Genomic DNA, 24,177 nt, shown 5'->3' with positions numbered 1-24,177 from the left:
TAATGAATTCCTCCTCAGGAATGGGAGATGAATGGCACTTAAAAGAAAGAAATACAGATGGGATATCAAGGTATTTGGAATTCAGGAGACCAAGACGAAAACATCCAAGTTAACTGAAGTATTCACAATTACAAAAATAAACACATTATAAAGTCTAGGTGAAAAATCTCCCTTCCCTTACTATATTCCATAATTATTAAGTCTAGTTTTAGAATAAATACCAGGAAGAATTTTGTTTTTAGAGGAATCAAGTAAGATTAAGCATGATATGGAGGGAGTAGAAAATTTTGTCTTGATGGTTAGGAGAGGACAAAGGAGAAACCTACATAAAATGAAATTTCAAAGGTTCCCCCAGATTTTCAAGATCCGTGATAAGAAACATTTGAACAGAAGACTAAAATATATTTATTGTTTAAATTTATTATTTTATTTATTAAATAAGTATTTAATATTAAATAAATATTAAATTAAAATTAAAATGTATTTATTAAAATTTAAAGTTCATTCTGTTAAAAGATATTTGTAAAAATCTTACCTACTGAGCAAGAATTTTGCATCAAATAACCACTGAATGTGGAATGTTAGCCTAACATTCAGGCTATGCTTAAATTGCAGGACTGCTTCTTCTATAAAGACTGTCTCTTTCTATAAATTCTTTAAATGGGTTCTGAAGGATAACAATTTAATAAAGTATAAATCAGAATCTTGTTTTCCAATTTATGAATTTACAACTTAGTTTTTCAATTTTCATATTTGAGATTTAAATAATTATGCAACATGGTTTTGGTAGTACACATGGCTACACACTTTGAGAGAAACTGTCACCCTTTCTTTTCACTGTGTAGTTAGCTTATAATGCTAGGGAACTGTTTATAAAGAAACTACAATGGACTTTGGAGTGAGAGAAACCTTGGTTTATGTCTAAGTTCTGCCCCTTACTCACTATACATTGACAATTAAATTCCTGAACTTCAATATCCTCCTGCAAAAACTAGAAATACTATAAACACCTCATATAGGGGTTGTAAAAGGAGTATGATGTACAGAGGCATAAAGAACACTGATTAACATCCAGACGTTGGAGTGAGACTGCCTGGGCTTGAGTCATGCTCTGCCACCTACTCACCTGGTATGTAACCTTGAGCAAATTTTTGTTTGTTTTTCATTTACATCTAAGTTAGTTAGCATATAGTGCAACAATGATTTCAAGAGCAGATTCCTTAATGCCCCTTGCCCATTTAACCCATACCCCCTCCCATAATCCCTTCAGTACTTCTGTTTGTTCTCCATATTTAAGAGTCTCCTATGTTTTTGGTCCCCTCCCTGTTTTTATATTATTTTTCTTGAACAAGTTTTTTTAAATCTCTCTGTACCTGTTTCATTTCCTCAATTTTATTTATTTTTTTTTAACGTTTATTTGTTTTTGAGAGACACAGCATGAACTGGGGAGTAGCAGAGAGAGAGGGAGACACATAATCCAAAGCAGACTCCAGGCTCTGAGCTGTTATCACAGAGCCCAAGGTGGGGCTTGAACCCATGAACCGTGAGGTCATGACCTTAGCCAAAGTCAGACTCTTAACGGACTGAGCCACCCAGGTGCTCCTCAGTTTCCTCAATTTTTTTTTTAATGTTTTATTTATTTTTGTTATAGACAGAGACAGAGCATGAGAGGGAGAGGGGCAGAGAGAGAAGGAGACAGAACCGGAAGCAGGCTCCAGGCTCTAAGCTAGCTGTCAGCACAGAGCCTGACGCGGGGCTCGAACCCACGAACGTGAGATCTGACCTGAGCCAAAGTCGGAGGCTTAACCGACTGAGCCACCCAGGCGCCCCAGTTTCCTCAATTTTAAAACAGAGGTAAAAGCAGAAAGGGGAGATGCACATGAAATAAAAAAGGTCAAGAAGTAAGACATAAACACATGTAATACCACAAACCTTAACATCATTAAAAACTAAGGGTGTTGGGGACATCTACAAGAAACACTTTCCATAAAACAGAATGTTCAGGATTGAATAAACATAAGATGAAAATGAAAATACAATTCATTTGACAAAAGGAAAAACCAAAGAGGCAAAGAATTAAAGAAGGATGGCACTCTTTTGGCAGCAAATATGTATGAAGTTTTTTGCTATTATTGTTTTTTCTTAAATTCTAGGAGCACCCGAGAACTCACTCTCTAACAATATTAGACCACAAAAATTATGATCTTTTTCTTTTGTTGTCTCACTGAGGTTTGAGTCACATGAAAAGGTCTGGGCTACCTCTAAAGTCATCCGACATAAAAGCATCTCTAAGCAGGTAACACAGCCTCAGACTGAGACATGCTAATTTCTGCCACAGCCCTCAAAGTAAGAATTATGGAATTCCATAATCATGGAATTAGGCTCATTTTAAATTCTGCCGAATCACTATTATGGCAATAAGTAATTTATGGGAAAACATTAAAAAGTACAAAAAACCTCCCTGACATTCTTTTATTATGATGTTACTTTAAAACACATTTTAAACAAAACAATATAATAAAATGTACTGCCTCTTAATGGGCTTAAACACAAACCTTTCCCAAAACATCTCCAGTGGCTTTAGTATAGTTTGGAAGAGTACATGATCTTCTAGGTTTTTTCCTCAGTTCTTCCTGTTCTGATAGCTTTCTTTTCAAAAGTGCTTCAATGTGTGGCATCTGTAATTTGTACAGAAAAATTAACTACAAGGCCAGTTACTCTTGTACCAGACATTCCAGAATGATAGCAGAGAAAAAGCAACAATCTGGACAACCCAAGAACATAAAGCCATTAAACTGACTTTAAAAGAATGTGGCTACACTTAAAAGAATGAGGCTACAGAAATGTAAAGCTTCCACCTCACTGACTTTATCATAGTTAAGAAATATACAACCTACAATAGGATTTCTCTTTTCTTAAACATAAAGAAACAGAAGTTAAAAAAAACCCAGAAACCTACCGTCACTTTCTCTCATTTTTTCTGCCACCACATACACTGGTTATAACTTTTGCAGTCCCTTCAATGTGATTCTCAAACTGGTTTATTATTAATTTCACTTATTGGAGTCATTACATTACAAGCTGTAATTTTTTTTTTAAAAAAGCACTCTATCATTTTGTTACCTCCTTTTAATCTCTAGTAAGTGATTAGACTATAATCCACATGTCTTGGCATCCCTGCAACAAGAGTGCCTATAACATTCTAAATAAAAAATGGATGGCATGGGCACCAAGGTGGTTCATTTGGTTAAGTGACAGACTTTGGCTCAGGTCATGATCTTGCAGTTAGTGGGTTCCAGCCCTGCATTCGGCTCCGTGCAGACAGCTCAGAGCCTGGAGTCTCTTTCGGATTCTGTGTCTCCCTCTCTCTCTGCTCCTCTCCCACTGCTGTTTCTGTCTCAATAAGAAACATTAAATAAAATGGATGGTGAGGCACCCGGGTGGCTCAGTCAGTTAAGCATCTGACTCTGACTCAGGTCATGGTCTCATGGTTTGTGGATTCAAGCACCGTGTTGGGCCTCTGTGCTGATAGCTCAAGAGCCTAGAGCCTGCTTCGGATTCTGTGTCTCCCTCTCTGCCCCTCCCCTACTCACACTCTGTCTGTCTCTCTCTCTCTCATAAATAAACATTAAAAAATTTTAAAAATGAAACAAATAAATTTAAAAAACAGATGGTAAAAGATATTATAAGCTTTAATTTAATTAAAATATTTTTTTCACATATATTTGAAAACTGTACCTGTTGTGTTGTAGGAATGTCAATATTATGTGTTTTTAGTTCATTTTGCAACTGAGCTTCTTTTAATTTTGCTTCTTCAACTCGGCCTAAAATTAAAAACAAACCTGTATCAATTTATATGTAATAACTCCCCAAAAAACAGTTTTTGAAAATATTTTCAATCTCGTTTCTTTTCCTTTTTGATTGATGCTAAAGTAAAAAATATAAGTAACTATTTTAGAAATTCAAAGTGAAACAAAGTCTAAATTATGATTTGGATATAATAACCATAATGAGAAATAAAATCAATATGGTTAAGGAAGATATTATATATTTATTCTGCAAACTCCAAGTAATCCTATATAAATCAATTAATTCTAATCCACATGTCTCTATATAACTTCACATAATTGCCTAAGGTTGTGACAAGAACCAAATAAGACTTCATAATATTTTAACAGTATACAAAATTTAATAAAAATTGCAGCAAACATTGTGTGTATATTGATTTAAAAATAAGTTATGTGTGTGTGCTGCCTTGTACACCTCCATAGTGTGACATACTTCAGATATTTTAAGGCAAATACAAGACTCAAGACATGACTCAAACTAAAAATTAAATTACCTATCACTTCCACAGTAATGCTGTCATTCAATATCTTTTGCCAGAACCTGATGCTGAATATAAACATTATCACGTCAAAAGCCTTAAACTTACAGATTCAGATCTCTAATAAAAAAAGATTCAAGTCTTTATATGTAAGTAGAATATAAATTTATTTAAAATGATGGAATTCATCATCCTAAGATAGAATAACAAATAGAAGCAATCATTACTGCCTTACTTACACCATTACTGCAGTGTTCTGCAGTTTACTTGCAGTTCAGAAAAGGAGGCAATTTTTGTTTCTCATCACCTCAACCTTCTACCTTACCATCCCCAAAGCCTGTTTTTTTTTTATTACCTTTGAATATAAAATAACTTACACTTCATTTCATCAACAAGCTGTTGGCTGGCGTCAAATAAACTTCTGTACATTACAATATTCTTAGATACCAGGTCCTTTTCTTTTGTAAGTGCCACCATTTGTTGCTGCTTCTTAACATCTAAGAAAAACATTCAGATGATTTACTTCAAACAATTCTAAAACTGACTTTTCCAAAACATGTCATAATTAGAAAACTAAAAAGTACCATGTTAAAGGAAAGCAAAACAAGGTTATCTGAAGTACCACAAGCATATGAAAAATTCACTATTTTCCTAAAGTCTTACCATTGTAAAACATAAAGGGTAGGATATATGGTTCTAATGTTCTTGACAGAACTGGTAGCTGAGGCTCAAATATAATAAAATATTCAGTACTGTCCCTTCCAGGACTATTTTCTGCCAGCACTAGATTCTGTAAAAAGAAAAAACAGTAAGGTAAAACAAGATTTTAGAAGGTATTTGTCAATGTATAAATATTATGTGTCTCATTGTGTTCTGTTTCAAAGTGGTAAATGTTCAGGCAAAAGGCACTGACTGATCCTAAGATTCATTAAACATTCACTAAAATATCAGCACTACCACCCAAGACCTTTTTACCTTTTAGTACTGGTTTGAAAGCCAAATGATCTTATCAATAAATAGATTATGCAAAAATTATATAGAATAGACAATTACAAGAAAAGTATTTTTTCTTTCAGAGCACAAGTATCAATGGCCACTTACATCTTGACCTGCAAAGTCTTCTTGATGCCAACCTTTAAGAAGTTGAAGCAGTGTGAAACAGCTGATGGCATGAAAATCATAAAAACAATCACAAAGACATGCCCAAAGCCCAATGCTGCGTTTAAGTTACAGCTGTTACCATGGAAGTAGACCCACTAGTCCCAGGTGACCAAACAAAAAATCCTAAAAAGCTTGAAGGACTTGTTTTCTTTTTAATTATATTTTCATTAATGCACATACAAAAACATTTTTAATATAATTTAGCTTAAGAACATAGCATATAGCAAGTAAATAATACAAATCATAGTTACATCCTAAATTATTTATCACATTCTTACAAGAAAACAATGATACTAGCTGTTTCAGTTTTAGACTGCTAGTACAATTTACCGATAGAGAAGTAGAATTTTAAAAAATCTAAATTGGTAAAAATACTGTAGAATAATCCATGAAGTAAAATTCTAAATAATTACAAATAATTATTTTCTTTCCAAAGAATATGGAATATAAGCCCACCATTAAGCCAGTGCACAATCACATATAATTTCTGAAAATTGTTTTTGATGTATTTATTTGAATATTCGCACATAAAAATAAAATACAGTTCACATTTTAAAAACACACTTCATAGTTCAGCAGTTTGCTTTTAGCAAACAGTCTGACTTGCTGTTCAATGCAAGTGTATGTTTAGATACCAATTTGTAAAATTTATGGATGGTATAGGTAACTACTATCTTCTCACCAGGTGAAAAATTAATTTGCTTAAAAATTTAAACTAGTATTTATAATATAGCAAAGAAAATATCTTTCAGTATTTCTATGTATGTTCTCCAGAATAATGATAAATAGAACTCATTAAAAACACGATTTTAATGGGTACTATCAAATTTCCCTTCAAAAAGCCCATCAATTTATCCTTTCATCATTAGAGTGTATGAATAGTTTCCCTGAGGCTGGCCAACACTTAATTATCAAGTTTCTCCCTCCACCCAATGAAATGGATTATAAAGAACCAGTCATTACTGTTTATACTAGCATTTCCCTGATTAGTATTAAGGTTATGCTTCTTGTTTATTGCTCCTTTATATTTTCTCTTCCATTAACTGCCTGCTCATATTCTTTGGTCATTTATTTTTCTACTAGATTGTCTTTTTTCTTGTTGATTTGCAGGAAGTTCTTCAGGAGATTTAGAATTATGTTTAATATATTTAACTCAATACTGGTATGTGTGCACAGCAATATTTCTACACAATTTAATTAAAAACAGTTTTAATGGATCTCTACATGCCTACCATTCAGCATCAATAATTATTAATATGTTGCCACTATTCGTTTAATTCTGTTCAAGATAAGATTATGGTATATAAAGTTTTAACATTTTATGTAGTTAAATATAAAATCTTTCCCTTTATGTCTTCTTTAAGGAGGCCCTTCCTGGGGCACATGGGTGGCTAACCTGTTAAGCATCTGACTTCAGCTCAGGTTGTGATCTCACTGTTTGTAAATCTGAACCCTGCATTGGGCTCTCTACTGTCAGCCTGGAGCCTGGAGCTTGCTTTGGATTCTCTGTCTCCTGCTGTCTCTGCCCCTACCCTGCTCACATTCTTTCTCTCTCTCTCTCTCTCTCAAAAATAAATATTAAAGAAAAAAAAGAGGCAGCCCCTCCTATTTCAAAGTTTTATGGTTTGTAACCTCTGATGTACAGCTTATCAAGAGAAAAGGATACATAGAATAACAGAAATGAAGAGAACTACAGAGTCCATTAGTGGATCCAAGCACAAATGGAAATTTGGAATATGAGAAATGAACAAATGCATAGCAGAATAAAACTTAGAAACCTTTTCAGAAATTTCCAAGGTCACCTGGGTGGCTCAGTCAGTTAAGCGTCCAACTCCTGATTTCAGCTCGGGTCATGATCTTATTGTTTGTATGTTCAAGCCCTGTGTCAGGCTCTGTGCTGATAGCGTGGGGCCTACTTGGGATTCTCTCTCTGCCCATCCCCGCGCTGTGCTCTGTCTCTCTAAATAAAAAAATAAACTTTAAATTTTTTTGATGTTTATTTTTGAGAGAGACAGACAGACAGACACAGAATCTGAAGCAGGTTCTAGGCTCTGAGCTGTCAGCATAGAGCCTAATGTGGGGCTCGAACTCACAAACTGTGAGATCATGATCTGAGTTGAAGTCACACCTGACTGAGCCACCCAGATGTTCCATAAATAAAAGTTAAAAAAAAGTTTTAAGATAATCTTAAAAAAAGGAAACTTCTAGATAATGTATGCAAATAATAAAAGAGAATTTGAAAACAACTTGAACAATAAGCTTAGATTATAACTTGAATTAAAGAAAACAATACACATCCTTTTCAAGCAAATGTGGGAACATTTAACTATTATATTATTACTATATTGACAAATAACTAGTTGTGTTATGAGCCAGTATTTCCTAAATATCCATATTGATGAGAGAATTACCTGCTGGTTAAATCAGATTCCAGAGCCCCTATTTTAGACCCACTAACTAAATCAACAGATGGGCCAGAAGCCAAGAAAGGCCTTGAGAGTTTTCTGCTTATTCAGTGGGGTATTAGGAACCTCTAGTGGAAATTCTTATGAATGACATGAAGCTTAGATTCTATATATGCAGCTGCAAGGGAATAGCTTACATCACCATCTTAACCTCAACAATGTGTACAGCCAGGGTAGCAACTTCAAATGCCTACAAGAGGAAGGGATGTCAACGAAACAAGACAAAGGTAGGTGGGCTAGCTAGGTGTAATCTTCCAACACAAACCTACTCTGCACATTCAACATGTTTTCTATGTATTTCAACATGTGGCTTTCATTATACCTAATTTTTGTTAAAGTATAAGAAAATTTCACTTTTACTCTCTGCCATTACAAATATAAAAGAACAAGTGTGAATATAAGTAACAGACAACACTTGCCCTCTATGTCAAGAGATAAATACAAGGCACTGGAAAATCCTTCTCCACTAAGAGATTCATGGCCCAGTATTGCCAGATCTTTAGAATTCTCCAAATAAACCAGAGATGCAGATCGTTATGTAAAACCTCCAGAACTTCAAATATTGGAAACTAATTAAGATGGAAATGATAATGATCTGTCACCAACAGACTGACAAAATACATCTTCTGTAGGCCAGGTGCAAGTTGGCAGGCTCTCCAATTTTAAGCCTAATGTTATTAACACAATATAGTATTGGCACTGGATTCGATAAAAAGATGAACACTGATGATAATAAAAAAAAAATAGTAGAAAGATGAGGCGCCTTGATGGGTCTGTCAGTCGAGCATCCAACTCTTGCTTTCAGCTCAGGTCATAATCCCAGGGACGTGCAATTGAGCCCCGCATATCGGGCTCCACACTGAGCATAGAGCTGACTTTACATAAGATTCTCTCTCTCTACCTTTGCCCCTCCATGCTGTGTACATGTTCAGCTTGTCTCTCAAAAAATAAAAATAGGGGCACCTGGGTGGCTCAGTCAGTTAAGTGTCCAAATCTTGATTTCAGCTCAGGTCACGATCTCATATGGGATCCAGCCCCACATCAGGCTCTGCACTGACAGTGCGAAGCCTGCACGAGATTCTCTTTCTCCCTTTCTCCCTGCCACCCCACTGAACCCTGCTTGCTCTCTCTCTCAAAATAAACATTAAAAAAATAAATACAAGAAAGGTGACATTTCAAATCTATAGGTACAGGAAGAATTATTCAATAAATGATACCAAGAAATTTAATGAATTTGAAAAAATGTGAAAACAAAAAAAAATCCAGACAATCAAAGATTAATGGCATAAGAATAGTAGGGCAGGAACTATGAATATAATCCTTCCTCCACTCCAGTATAAACAAACCTAAAATCGAAAAAACAAAATCAGGAAACAATCCTTATATACAAAAGAACATGATTATCTGTAATATAAAATTAAGAAAATGATGAATATTTCAAAAAAGAAAAGCATCAAAAACAATCCTAAAAACATCAAGAACAAGAAAAATATTCAACCTTACTAGTACAAAGTATTTTTTTTTTAAATAGGAAACTTACAAAAATCATTCATACTTAGGGTTGGTAATATTATGAAGGTAAATACACATTATTTCTGGTGGGAATATTAACTAAACAACAATTGGCAATAGCTACCTACCAATTCTACTTCTAGCAATTTCTAAAACAAATAATCAGACATATGCAAAAGGATGTACACAGAAGAAACTTGATGAAAGCATTGTTGATAACAAGCTTTGGAAAGAAACTAAATTTCCACTTAGGACTGATAATATAAATTATGATCATAATACAATGATGTAGGTTTATACTCACTGATGAATACAGATGTGTTAAATAAAATTTTTATAAAAGCAGTTTTATTATATTAATGAAGTTTTACATCCCACTCATGTACATAAATCATATACATATGGGGTATCTCTGCAGTGTTTGTGTATACACATAAAGTCCGGAAGGTAAGTCATTGAATTGCTAATCATCATTATCTCTGAAAGGTGATAAAATAGTGATTGTTTCTAAAGTTTTTGCACTGTGTATTTTTTATACAATTAAATTATTTCCACTTTGAAAACAAAGAATAGCTGTTTTTTCAATTTTTCTAGATATGTATACATTTTTTAATATTTAGTTTTGAGAAAGAGAGAGAGCACGTGAGCGAACACAAGCAGCAGAGGGGTAGAGAGAGAGAATCCCAAGCGGGCTCCATGCTATCAGCACAGAGCCCGACTTGGGCTCCATCTCAGCAACCATGAGATCATGACCTGAGCAAAAATCCAGATTCAGATGCCTAACTGAGCCTCTTAGGCACCCCAATATATGTGTACATTTTACCTGGGCTATGATATATTCTATTTCTACCCACAGAATGGTAACTTTTCAATGAAACATGAATATATTATCACCAAAGCTAAAAATCCTACAATCAGAGAGAAGAGTTATCCACAGGGAAAAAAAGTTCTTGCTTCTAAGACTAATCCTGGGTTCAATCTGTCATAGCTTACAGCAAAAATCACAAAATATTTCCACTGACTTTTCAATTTAATACTATACTTAGAACATCTTCATAGTATATACACAGAAGAACAGGTATTTAACACTGTGGTTTATACTATTAAATACAGAAATCTTATCTACCAGAAGACGTAAAAATTACCGTGATTTCAGCTGAACCTTTCACAAAGGGAAATTCCAGTGTTCTAACTTTCCCAATAAAGAGTGGTGTATCTGTATCTTCCTCATTAGAACCTTTAATCGTAGCCACTACAGTGCCAACCAAATCAATTCCAGTTTGATTGTTGTAGTCATCCTTTAAGTAAACAATAAAAGATAAATTAGAAGAACTAGTAGGGGATTAAATCCAGAAAAGAAAATGAATGTATCAGAAATGCAATATAAGCTCTAAATATTGAATTATTGTGATCTGTCTTAATCCAAACACAGAATTCAGGTCTCAGATTAAGAGATCCACAGGCAGAAAATAATCTGAGAAACTGTAAAAGAACCAGAGGCTTCCATCTAATAGAATGGCTTGTAACTTTCTATATTAAAAGGAACCTCAGTTTAAAATTTCACCTTGTTGTGTACTTTAATGCATCTATTGATCTAGGGAAGAGAAGAATGATTCACTTGTCTACAACAGAAAATACTTTCTGAAGGGAGTTAAGTATACCACGAACAAAATTTTCTATCAAGGTGAAGTCGGCTACTGTGTTTTACATGCTTTTTTTAATGTTCTCAGCAGCTCTACTGCTGCTTACTCTCATGGTAATAAGCTTTAAAGAGCTCATTATGATTAACATCAGAGCAGATCTCTTAAAAATAATTATTTCCTTCTGTCCTATTAGTGAAATGGACACTTGAGGAATCAATTTACTTCACACATATATGAAAGAAAGGTATGTATTAGGAAAGGTAGGCAAATTTCTGCATTTTTGAGTCAGTTCTACTTAGTATATCTGGATATGTTTTATGTAAAATGCTACACATTATCTGTATTCAAATACAAAGGAATTTATAAACATTTCATTCACCCACACAAATTTTCCTATAATCTTAAACTGAATAATTAAGATCTAACTTTATAAAATAACTATTCTGCACACTAAAACTTGAAATAATTTTTCTTATTCTTCGCAATTTTTTACATAAATAAACATTACCGTAATTATAAGATGTAAATCTTTGGCCAAGGTCCTACTGGAAACTGAGCGAACATTTGAAACAGCTGGTGTAGCTGGCTGGATTTTAGGAACTAACTTCACAGGTTCATTAGGTAGAACATCAACTATAATCTTACAAAACAAAAGCAGCATTGTGATGAATAATATATTGATGGCTTAGTATTTAAGAGTAAGACAAGAAATAACGCTAGCATATACTAAATAAAATGAAAGGTTACCTTCTAAAATAGATCTCCATTAGTCTGCTAAAACGAATCAACTTTTTAAAATTCAGAAAAGATAAATTCAGAGATATATTTTTAAATGTTAATAGTCATCTAAGAACAAACTTAGAGGGATTTAAAAATACAGATAATTTTTAGGGTGCTTGGGTGGCTCAGTCAGTTAAGCATCTGACTCTTAATTTCGGTTCAGGTCATGATCTCAGGGTTCTGTGAGTTTAAGCTCTGCATAGGCTCTGTGCTGACACCATGGAGCCTGCTTGAGATTCTCCCTCTTTCTCTGCTCCTCCCCTACTTGATTCTTTCACAATAAAAACATTAAAAAAATAGAGATTTAAAAAATTTTAGTACACTAACATACTGAATGGAGATGATGTATATCAAAATTACCTTAAGTTTCATTATTCAGAATTATTAGTACCTAAAGTGTTATTAACTGGAAAATTTTCAAGTATGGTTGACAGAAGCAACCTTCCATAATATATTCTGAAATGCTTACTGGAGGTCTTCAAAATAAAGAGAAATGGAAAAAGTAACTTCTCCATCAGGTCATATTAACCAATGTAATTTAAGTATATCCTATTTAAATATTCCTGACAATTGCAATATTTATACTTTGCATCTAATAATTTACTTTTAAACAAAACCATTTTATTCTTACACTAACCAAGAAAATGTAAAGCTAACTATAGTATATAAAAAAATATAATATATAAAAAGTACACAGTATATAAGCAAACCTGTTCACTGTTAAGAATATTTGCTTTATCCATCATAAAACCAAACTGGATACAATATGTCCCCACTTTGTTAGGAATTGCTTTATCCCTAAGTTAGAAAGAAAGAGAAGATTACTGACAATTTTTAAATAAAAAGATGAAGTAATTCAAAGTATCAACATTTTGTGTTCTTTCCACAAAATGCATACAGAAACAATTATATTACTATATTTGCTTTAATTCAACAAATATTTCCCATTGTATCGGGCTTTACTCCAGGTCCCTCTCACATGGATATTCTTTTTCAAAATACCTAGAAACTGAGCTCTGGATATGGCAACACTTCAAAAAACAGGAATATAAAGTTGCCAAAGTAGTAAACAAAAATGCTAAGTGTTAAGTGAATTTTGCCTTGTTTCTACATAATAAATATCCAACTCACAGTTTTATATTTCAAAATTATAGGATATCCTGATCTTTTTATGTTACTGTTTTCCATTCAAGCACCATTATAAATATTTAAATTTACATGTAATACAAGGCATTCATTGTGACTTATCAATGAAGAGCTCAGTACTTAATACGGTACACACACTAGTGTGCTTTGATCACACCTAATGAAAGCAAAAGCAGGAATAACATTCTATGGTATAACTTGCCAGATATGTGCAACAGACTCTAGATCTCCAAGGTGGCTTTTGCACATCATTCACATTCTCAAAATATTGGATCATGGAGTAAAAAAGAACAGCGGCTTTGAATACATTATTTATACTGAAATCCAGAACTGCAATATATATGAAAGCTTGGAGAAAATAATTTTTTGGAGGAAATAATCTATGTCATGTTTCTCCAAGAGAATTAATTCCTAAGGAAGTCACAGTAAGACTGAAACAAGACTTCTGCTTCCAAATGGCAAGCAAACTTCCTGATGAAGACAAGCCTATTTTATTTTTATTTTAATTTTTTAAACTTATTTTTTAATTCTAGTAGAGTTAACATACAGTGTTATATTAGTTTCATGTGTACAATATATGATTCAAAATTCTACACATCACTCAGTAGTAGTTTAAGAGTAAGTGTACTCTTAAACCCCTTCACCTAGTGCACCCATACGCCCCACCCAACTCCCCTCTGGTAACTATCTGTTTGTTCTCTATATTTAAGGGTCTTTTTTTGGTTTGACCCTTTCCCCACTTTCTTCATTTGTTTTGTTTCTTAAATTCCACATATGAGTGAAATCATATGGCATTTGTCTTTCTCTAACTTATTTCACTTAGCATTATACTCTCTAGATCCCTATATCTGGATATTTAAGCAAACATAGTTTAAAAGACATTTGCTTGAAGATGTTTGAAAGATAACAAACAAAGGTGAAAAATAACAGGCTATAAAGATGGCATGGAAATCCTGGAAGGGGACTTTCACATTTAAGGCTGCTTTAACCCTGGGAACACATCCTAGTCATAGAGGTAAACCTAGACACACAGGTTTCCAAGGGAAAAACAATTCAGCTTTGAATCATCCCAATCTCTGAATGTGGACTTAAATGATAAAATACTGCTACTGGCCCAGATAACAGAAGCAAATGTAAACCCAACCTGGAGAAAGTGATACCTGAGACTTCAAATTATTTCCATATATATTCATAAACAAAATACATAGTGAATAATAAAAAAAACCCCAAATACATAAAGAAGAAAATTAGAATGAAAACCAACAGAAACAAGAGACCACTGAAACAGACCAAAAGGAACTTGAGACAGACTTTAATAAACTCTGATTACTGCTTCTTAGGGTAATAAAAGACAAGACTGGGAATTCCAACAGAGAACTGGACCTTAAAAAACAAAAACTAAACTAAACTAAAAATAGGAAACAGAAATTACTTATTCAAAGATGGATTTAATAGCAAATTGGATACACTAAAGGTATTTCAGAAGAAAATATCTAGAAGGGAGACAAAAAAAGAGTGGCAAATAGAGGAGAGGATGAAAGACTGAGAATGTAAGGACTAATGTGCCCGAAAAAGAAGAGGGAAAGAATGAGCAGAAGTCATATTTGATGAAATGGCTGACAATTTTTCAAACCTGAACTAAGACCATAAAATCAAAGCCCATGAAAACTAAGTAGAATAAATAAAAAGAAACCCATGAATAGGTATGTCATAGCAAAATTGTTGAAAACAAAACTTAAAACAACCAAAGAATGGAAATGATTACCTTTTAAGATAAAAATAAGGCTGACAGCTTAACTGCTCAATGTAAACAACAAGACAGTAAAGGCTGGCTTGAAAGTACTCCAAGAAAGAAACTTCCAATCTAGAATATCATTTCCAAGAAGAATACTCCTCTAATGTGAAGGTGGAGTAAATATATTTTCAGGTGAAAATGAGATAATTCAACACCAGCAGATATAATCTAGAGGAAATACTAAAGGAACTTCCTAAGATGGAAAATGATCCCAGATGGAACACCTGGGTGGAAGATTAACAGAATAAATGAGTTAGTAAATCTAAATGAACACTAGCTATATAAAATAATAATGTATTGCTAGGCTTAACATACACAATAATGAAGGCATTTAAGTTGAGGGGAAATGGTGTTTAAGTGTTCTAAGATCCATGCAGGCCAAGGAGAGGGTAAAAAATGCAAAGTGTCCTCACATAGATATACTATGAACTATGCATGTTGAAATCTCTTTTTAAAAAACCCACTTACAGAAAAGTAAGATTGTATAACTACCAAGTTAATGAGAAAAAACTGGAATAAATTCTAAAGAAAAAAGAACAAAGAGGAGGATCAAGTAAACAGGTAAAGACAAAAGTAAGTGCTTTTGGTTATTATTTATAAGATCTAAGCTTTCATTTAAAAGAATAGTTTAAAAAAGAACTATAATGCCATCTACTAAAAGATCACTTAAAATATAAAAATAAAAAAAGTAATGAAAAAAAAGCATTTATGCAAATACTCTCATGATCTCTGAGGTGGCTTTTGCAGGTCACTCACATGGAAAGTTGGTATACTGTTATCAAAGACTTCTAAGCAAAAAACATCACTAGAGAAAAAAGATGAATACTTCATGATGATAGCCAATTCAATTTTGTCAAAAAAATTTAATAATGTAAAACTGTATGTAAATATTAATATAGCCTTATAAAATGTGTGAACACTAATAGAACTAAGAGGGAAAATAACTCCACACTCATAATGGGAGATTTGCAACACTAATTTAAAAATATACATATACAGGGGTGCCTGGGGAACACAGGTGGTTAAGTGACCAACCTTGATTTCTGCTCACGTCATGATCTCACAGTTTGCAAGATCAAGCACCAAGGTGGGCTGTGCAATGATGGCAAGGAGCCTGCCTGGGATTCACTTTCTCTCTGTTCCTCCCCCGCTCTCTCTCAAACGAAATATTAAAAAATATATATACAGTAAAACCTTGCTTTGTGAACACAATTCAGTCCAGAAACATGCTTGCAATCCAAAGCACTTGTGTATCAAAGTGAATGTGAATCAAAGCAAATTTCAAAAACCATTGGCTAGTTTTGATCATGTGACATTCAGCATCACGTACTACTTGAACTGCAAAACATTACTCTTTTATCAAGTTAAAACTTATTAGAAATGTTTGCTCATCTTGTGGAACACTTTCCAAACAAGTTACTTCCAATCTAAGGTTTTACTCTATATAGAAAAATTAAAAATATAGAAAAAGTTGAAAGTAGAAAAATGAAACACAAGAATTACCAAATTTTGAATTAATGAACATACCACTGTACTTCACATGCAGTATATATTATTCTCTAGTATACATATTTATAAAAATTGACCATATACACATACTACAAATATAATTATCAATTAGTTTCAAAGAAATGAAATTATATAAGGTAACCTCTCTGACCACAGTGGAGTTAAGCCAGAAACCAGTAAGATAAAGAGAATAAGAAAATTCCAAAATTTAGAAACAACATACTTCTAAAGAATAGCCATGGGTAGAAGATGAAATCACAATGGAAATTAGAAAATACCTTGATCCAAATAATAATGAAATACAATGTACAAAGGCTTGCAAAATTTAAACCTCTACATGTATATACATATATATTTAAACACAGGTATTTACATTCATACACACACACACACACACACACACACACAGGCTGAAAATAAGTGTTTACATATATGTATACATAGGCCGAAAATAAACATGTTAAATAGCAATCCCAAAAAGTTTTAAAAAGGCAAAAGACACCTACAGAGACACCTACAATATTTATACCTCCTGGTAAGATTAATCAAGTAACAAAAAATAAAATGTGAACAATGGGAGATCACTACAGATCCTACAGCCATTAAAATTAAATTATGAATGCATTTTTGAATTTACATAGAAACTGAAAATTGAAAATTACAATTTACCAAAACTGACCAAAGATGACAACAAAATACAAATACTCATATAACTGTTGAATTTGAAGAAAATGAATCCATACTACAACCTTCCTCCCCAAAACTGCAGGCACAGATGGCTTCACTGATAAAATCTACCAAACATTTAAGGAAGAAATAATGACACTCACACAAGCTCCAGAAAATAAACCAAGACTTAGGAATTACTTCTCCCAGTTACTATAGTGAGGCATACATGACCTAGATACCAAACCTAATAAGAACGTGTAAGAAAGTGCAGGCAACCTTGACTCATTAATGTAGATGAAAAAATTCCAAACAAAATATTAGCAAAAGAAAACCGTCAATTCATAAAAGAGATTATGCATCACGATAACACTGGGTTTACTACAGTAATAAAAGACTGGCTGAATGAACATTCAGAAAACTAATGTTCTGTAAAATTCAGCACATTAAAAAATAAAGAAAAAATATCACATATTACCTCAATAGATGAAGACATCTAATGTCAATCCATAATAAACAGAAATTCTTTTACTAATGATTAGAAATGAACAGTCTGATAAATATACCTACCAACCAATGAAATTAGGGACCGGGGACGAATTAGTATGACCACTCTCATCATGTCTATTTAACATTTTATTCTAAGTCCAAGCCAGTTAAATATGGCAAGAAAAAGAAAATGCACAATGACCGGAAAGTAATAAAACTACTGTTATTCACAGACATTAATGTGCATATATTTTGAAATTCCAAAGAATCTATAAACAAAATTGGAAATTAAGTAAGTTAGGAAAGATGCTTGCTACAATGTCAATAAACACAAGTGAACTGGATTTCTATAACCAACAACAAACAAAAAATTTTAAAGGACAGCATCCAAAATATCAATTATCTAAATGTTATGCTAAGTGAAATAAGTCAGACAAATACATATACTCTATTATTTTACTTATATGTAGAATCTGAAAAACTGAAACCTGTAGATACAAAGAACAGATTGTTTGTTGCCAGAGATAGGAGCTGGGAAATAGATGAAATGAGTGGAGGTGGTCAAAAGATACAAAGTTTCAGTTGAAAGAAGTAAGTCCCAGTGCAGAAATGTGCAATATGGTGACTACAGTTAACAATACTGCATATATGAAAGTTGCTAAGATAGTAAACCTTAAAAGTTTCCACCACAAGAAAAACACGTTGTAGTTATTTAAGGTAATGCATGTTAACCAAACAACCATGAAAAACATTTGGATGGAGATATAGATCTTAAATCATCATCTTATATACCTTAAACTAATACAATATTATTTCTATTTCAATAAAAACTAAAAAAAACCCACCCACTTATTTTGGAATTATTCTAAGGAAATAGGTAGAACACTTTGATTCAAAATATTACAAAATGATATAGAGAAATTAAAGAAAAAATGGAGGAATAAGACTGCAAGATGTTCCCAAATTTTACAAAAAAAGAATCCCAACAGCTTTTGTTATTAAAATTTCATTTGGTATTTGAACTTGATAATGATTCTAAAATTTACTTGGGAAATTAACGGTCAAGATATTCATAAAGAACAAAGTTAGAGGGCTTGTTCTATCAGATATCAAACTTATCATGAAGTATGATATGGTAAAATATAGACAAACAGGTGAAGAAATCAAAATAGGGAGTCAAATCCACACAAATATGGACATATGATTTAAAATAAAGATGGCACAGCAAAACAGTAATCTCAATAAAAAATACAGACATGACTATTTTTTTTAAAGGTTTATTTATTTATGAGAGAGAGACAGAGTATGAGGAGGGAAGGAGGAGAGAGAGGGAGTCACAGAATCCAAAGCAGGCTCTAGCTAGGCTCTGAGCTGTCAGATTAGAGCCTGACACGGGGCTCGAACTCATAGACCACAAGATCATGACCTGAGCTCAAGTCAAGTACTTAACCAACTGAGCCACCTAGGTGTCCCCAGACACAACTATTATATAGTTTCATAATATATAAAAACAAAACTTGACCCATACTTATACCTCATACCATACATTAAAAATACTAATTCCAAGAATGATTGTACAAAATTGTAATAAAAAAGAGCTGACAAAGTTGGGGCACCTGGCTGGCTTGGTCAGAAGAGCAAGCAACTCTTAATCTCAGGATCATGAGTTAAAGCCACACATTGGATGTAGAGAACACTTAAATAAATTAAAAACAAACAAAACAAAAGAATTAGAAAAGTAGACATAAAACTCTTCTCAAAAGCTTAGCCCTTCAGAGAGCATTTGTGAATTCATATTTCAGAAAAGTTCCCACCAGAGGTGTCTGGGTGGCTCAGGCAGTTAAGCGTCCCACTTCAGCTCAGGTCATGATCTCGCGGTTTGTGGGGTCGAGCCCCATGTCAGGCTCTGTGCTGACAGCTCAAAGCCTGGAGTCTCCTTCCGATTCTGTGTCTCCCCCTTTCTCTGCCCCTCTCCAGATCATGCTCTGTCTCTATTTCTCAATAATAAATAAATGTTAAAAAAAGGTTCCCACCATTAACTGGTAAAAATGGCTCACAATGCTTAACATGTTTCTACAAATATGGTTTAAGCTATACCCTTGCTTTCCTTCTGGGAATCTGGAATTTTTAGATGTACTAAGCAGAGGACCCTTATGTAACCAGCCCCCAATAAAAACTCTGGGTGCTCTAATAAGATTACTTTGGTTGACAACATCTTGTGTGTGTTATCTAACTTATTACTGGGCTAATTAAGCAAGTCCTATGTGACTTCACTGGGTAAGAACTCTTCAAAATTTGTGTATGTTCTCCTTGGATGTTGTCTCATGCATCTTTTCCCTTTCCTTATTTTGCTTTGTATCCTTTCACTGTAACATATCATAGTTGTGACTATGATATTAACAGAGTCCTGTGAGTTCTCCTATTCAATCATCAAACCTGACGGTGGTCTTGGGAACCCTCAAGCACAATTATACAGAATATCTTCATGATCTAAATATAAGGAAAGACTTCTTAAGGACACAAAGAGGACTACCTATAAAGGAAAAGACTAACAAATTTGAATATATAAAACTTTAGAACTTCTGTTCAAGATATCATACAGTACAAAAGCAAGGCATGGAATGGGCAAAAATGTCTAACAAAAGGCATATATCCAGAATATATAAAGAAATGCTACAAATTAACATGAAAAAGAAAACTCAAAAGAAAAACTGGTAAGCTACGATGGGCACTTCACAAAAGGTTATCCAAAAGGCAAATAAGCACTCCATGAAAAGACATACACAAATTAAAACTAAATGCAATATTGATACATATTCACCAGAATACTAAAACCAGGAAGACTGATAAAACCAAATACTAGCGAGAATGTAGAGCAATGGAGACTTTCATACATCGCTGGTGGGAGTATAAATTGCATAAACACTCTGGAAAACTGCTTGGTGCCTGCTAGTAAAGTTAAACATATACATAATCTAGGATCCAGCAATTATACAGCAATGAAAATGAATGAACTCGTAGCTACAAGCCATGTTTTAGATTATTCTTACAATACTGAGTGAAATTAGTTGTATACAAAAGAAGATAGTACATAAGAAGTTAAAAAGTGGGCACAACTGGAGAATTTGGAGATGTAAAAAAAACCAAGTCAGGACAGAGTTTTGTGAGAGTTTCATGTGCGCGTGCACATAGCAAGAAGGAAGCAGGTAACAGGGCACAGGTGGGAATTCCAGGGTACTGGCAACCTTTTATTTCTTGACTTCAGTAACAGCTGCATGCAAATTCACTTTGGGAGAAATCACAAAGCAATCTTTTAACTTTATGAATTTGTGTTTAAAAGGTTTGTTTTTAAAAGGTTAAAAAATTGAGATTATATGTAGAACTCCAAACACAGTGAGTAGACACACATTAGGAATTCAAATAGTTTCATTCATTCAAATATACCCAATATATGGAAAATATCTTTTATTATATTACATATATAACTGACAAAGTACATGTTTTTTATGTATGTACATACATATCTATGTATTTAGAGAACGTGCATGCATGTTGAGTGGGGGAGGGAGGCACAGAGGCAGAGGAGTAGAGAGAGAGAATCCCAAGCAAGTTCCATGCTCAGTGCACAGTCTACATGGGGCTTGACCCCATGACCGACCTTGGGGTCATGAACTGAGCTGAATCAAGAATCAGACGCTCAACCAACTGAGCCACCCAGGAGCTCTGGGGAACATGATTTTTAAAAATCTTTCTGACTTAACATTTTTTTAGTTTTATTTTTTTATTGAAATATAGTTGATATATGGTATTATATTACTTTCAGAGATACAACACAGAGACCCAACATTTGTATATATTTGGAAGTATTCACCACCACAATGAATCTTGCTACCACCACTTACCATAAATGTGCCACATATTAACTACATCCCCCAAACTATAGATTGTACCCTCATGTTTTATTTTATATAACTGGAAGTTTGTACCTTTTAAACCCTTCCCCCAATTTTGCCCATTCCCTTATATAGCTAACACTTCTTTTTATTGAGGTAAAATTCATTTCAAATGAAAGCAACCATTTTAAATGTACAATCCATTGGCATTTTAGTATAATCACACTGTTGTGCAATTACTACATCTATGTAGTTTTTTGATGTGTGACTATTTTTAAAAGAATAATTAAAATTTTCCTTTTGATACCCTGGAATGCTAAAATAAGACTCAATTAAAACAATCTATTTGTATTTTTTTAAATTAAGAGTATCTATGAAAGATTTTAAAAAATGAAATGGTCCAGTACAGCTTGAACATATTAATATAATAATCATTTTGACCCTACTGATAATGGTTTAAGGAATTTTAAAAGTAAACCTTTTCCAAATCCTTCCCGGGATTTTGAGAAGACAAGGGGAGTAGGAAGCACCAGGAATCTGTCTCCCTTTCCAGACAACAACTGTATTGGCAGAATTGGTCTGATGTAACTGGAATTCTGAAGGTTACTAAAGACTAAGATAGGATATTACAGTGAATTTTGATCAATTTCAGCTCTTAGTACAGAAGTAGCTACTCATTCCCCACCTCCCAGCCCCATGGCAGGCAGATGTATGTCCTTGGAATAGTCTAAACATAGCTTATAGGAGCCAGGGTGGGCAAAAATGACTCTATCCCTCCAAATACTGGGGATCTGTGCTCCGATTGTTGCCCCTGATCACAGAGGAACAGACAAAAATGCAGTCATTGTTCCTGCATCGGCCCACACTTTGCAAGCCCCTCATTTTCCAGTTTAAGTAATGTAAGGAACTTAAAGGGCCCACACCTTCCTTCTCTTCATTTTCTTTTTCCCTTTTAGGGAATCAGGCATTAAAGGGCATTTATAAACAACTGCACATATGGGGAAAATTAGAAAGTGACCACACATGCCCAGGGCAAGGATCAGAAAAAGCACAAGACTTTTAAGTTTACACCTAAGGCCGATCTGTGACAAACAGCCTATAACAACTGGAAAAATAAACAAAAATAAAACTCAGCAAACCCTGGGTGAAGCAAAGAATATGAATTCCAGAGCTACCACAGTATTAGATCCAAATGTCTAGTTTTAACCAAAAACAAACAAACCAAAAAAAAAAAAAAACAAAAAAAAAAAACCCCACAAGGCAAAGAGTCAGGAAAGTATGGATCATTCAAAGGGGAAAAAAACCCCAAAACAAATGTTATTGAAAAACACCTGATGGCAAATATATTAGACAAGGACTTAAAAAACACCAGTCTTACAGACACTCAAAGAACTGAAGGAAGCTGTGGAGAAAATCCAGAAAATGATGTATGAATAAAATAGAAATATTGATAAAGAAATAGAAAACCTAAACAGAAACCTAAAACAAATTCTGGAGCTAAAACAATAATGAAATGAAAATTTCACTACAGGTAAACACTTACAGGCAGATTCGAGCAGAATTAGTGAAGTTGAAGACAATGGATATTAGAGTCTGAGGAGGAGAAAGGATTGAATAAAAGTGAACAGAAGCTAAAGGACCACTGGGACACTACCAAGTATCCTCTCTCTCATCAGAGGAAGAGAAGATATTTTGAAGAATGGCCAAAAATTTCCCAAGTTTCATGAAAGCCACAAATATATATACTGAAGATGCTCAAGGGATTCCAAGTAAAAGGAATTCAAAAATATACACACCAAGACACATTATCATCAAACTTTCAAAAGACAAAGAGAGGGGTGCCTGGGTGCTCAGTCAGTTAAGCGTTTGACTTCAGCTCAGGTCATGATGTCATGGTTCGTGGGTTCGAGCCCCGCATCGGGCTCTGTGCTGACAGCTCAGAGCCTGGAGCCTGCTTCAGATTCTGTGTCTACCTCAGTCTCTGCCCCGCCCCAAGTCATGCTCTGTTTCTCTCTCTTTCAATAATAAATTAAAAAAAAAACATAAAATAAAAGACAAAGAGAATACAAAAGAGAATATGGAGACTAGCAAGCAAGAAAGGCATCATTACATACAAGGGATCTTCAGTAAGCCAATCAGATTTCTCCTCACAAAGTCTCCCTTTTCACTTTTCTCTTTGTATGGGATCAGACTTTCCCCTCTAACCCTTTTCCTTTTTTTTCTAGAGCTACTTCAACAAGCACACCTGGTGGAAGGTCCAAACACTCTATCACTACAAGCAAGGAACAGCTTTGCAGAGGACTGACCAATGGGATAGAGCAGCCAAGATGCAACAGATAGCATGCAACACACACCAAAAACACTTCCTGAAGGCTAGACCCTGGACAGTGTATTACCCCTTTTTAATATAGTAGTATTCACAGGTGTAGGACACTTAACAAGCTATTAAAACATTTGAAAGACAGATACTTAGCCAAAATGATGAAATGAAAGAATTTTCTCTAAAAGAAAAAGCAGGAAGAAATGACAGCCAGAGAATTTGCTCAAAACAGATATAAAAAATGTATAGCTGGGCTTGAAAAAAGCATAGAAGACAACAGAGAACCTATTGTTGCAGAGATCAAACACCTAAGAAATAGTCACAAAGAATTAAAAAATTTTGTAAATGAGATGCAAAATAAACTAGATACACTGACATGGAGGACAGAGCAGCAGGAGAGAATAAGTGAAATAGGAAATAAAATTATTAATCTGAAAAAAAGATGGGAAAGGAAATTATTAGACCACAAGG

The 24,177-nt window shown here is 33.9% G+C and overlaps 1 protein-coding gene across 1 annotated transcript in view; it reads right to left on the bottom strand.

Moving 5' to 3' along the window:
• Positions 1–24,177, bottom strand: part of SMCHD1 (structural maintenance of chromosomes flexible hinge domain containing 1) — a 150,052-nt gene that overhangs the window by 24,681 nt on the left and 101,194 nt on the right. The window contains exons 35-41 of the mRNA XM_029922155.1: positions 12,599–12,686; positions 11,617–11,748; positions 10,611–10,763; positions 4,991–5,117; positions 4,705–4,824; positions 3,739–3,824; positions 2,556–2,678 (exon numbers count right to left, since the gene is read on the bottom strand). Of these exons, the coding sequence (XP_029778015.1) occupies positions 2,556–2,678; positions 3,739–3,824; positions 4,705–4,824; positions 4,991–5,117; positions 10,611–10,763; positions 11,617–11,748; positions 12,599–12,686 (829 nt within the window). The remainder of the gene's footprint in view (positions 1–2,555; positions 2,679–3,738; positions 3,825–4,704; positions 4,825–4,990; positions 5,118–10,610; positions 10,764–11,616; positions 11,749–12,598; positions 12,687–24,177) is intronic.

This window comes from Suricata suricatta, chromosome 14, assembly GCF_006229205.1.
Source record: "Suricata suricatta isolate VVHF042 chromosome 14, meerkat_22Aug2017_6uvM2_HiC, whole genome shotgun sequence".
Taxonomy (NCBI): domain Eukaryota; kingdom Metazoa; phylum Chordata; class Mammalia; order Carnivora; family Herpestidae; genus Suricata; species Suricata suricatta.
This window is presented reverse-complemented; position numbering and strand designations above follow the sequence as displayed.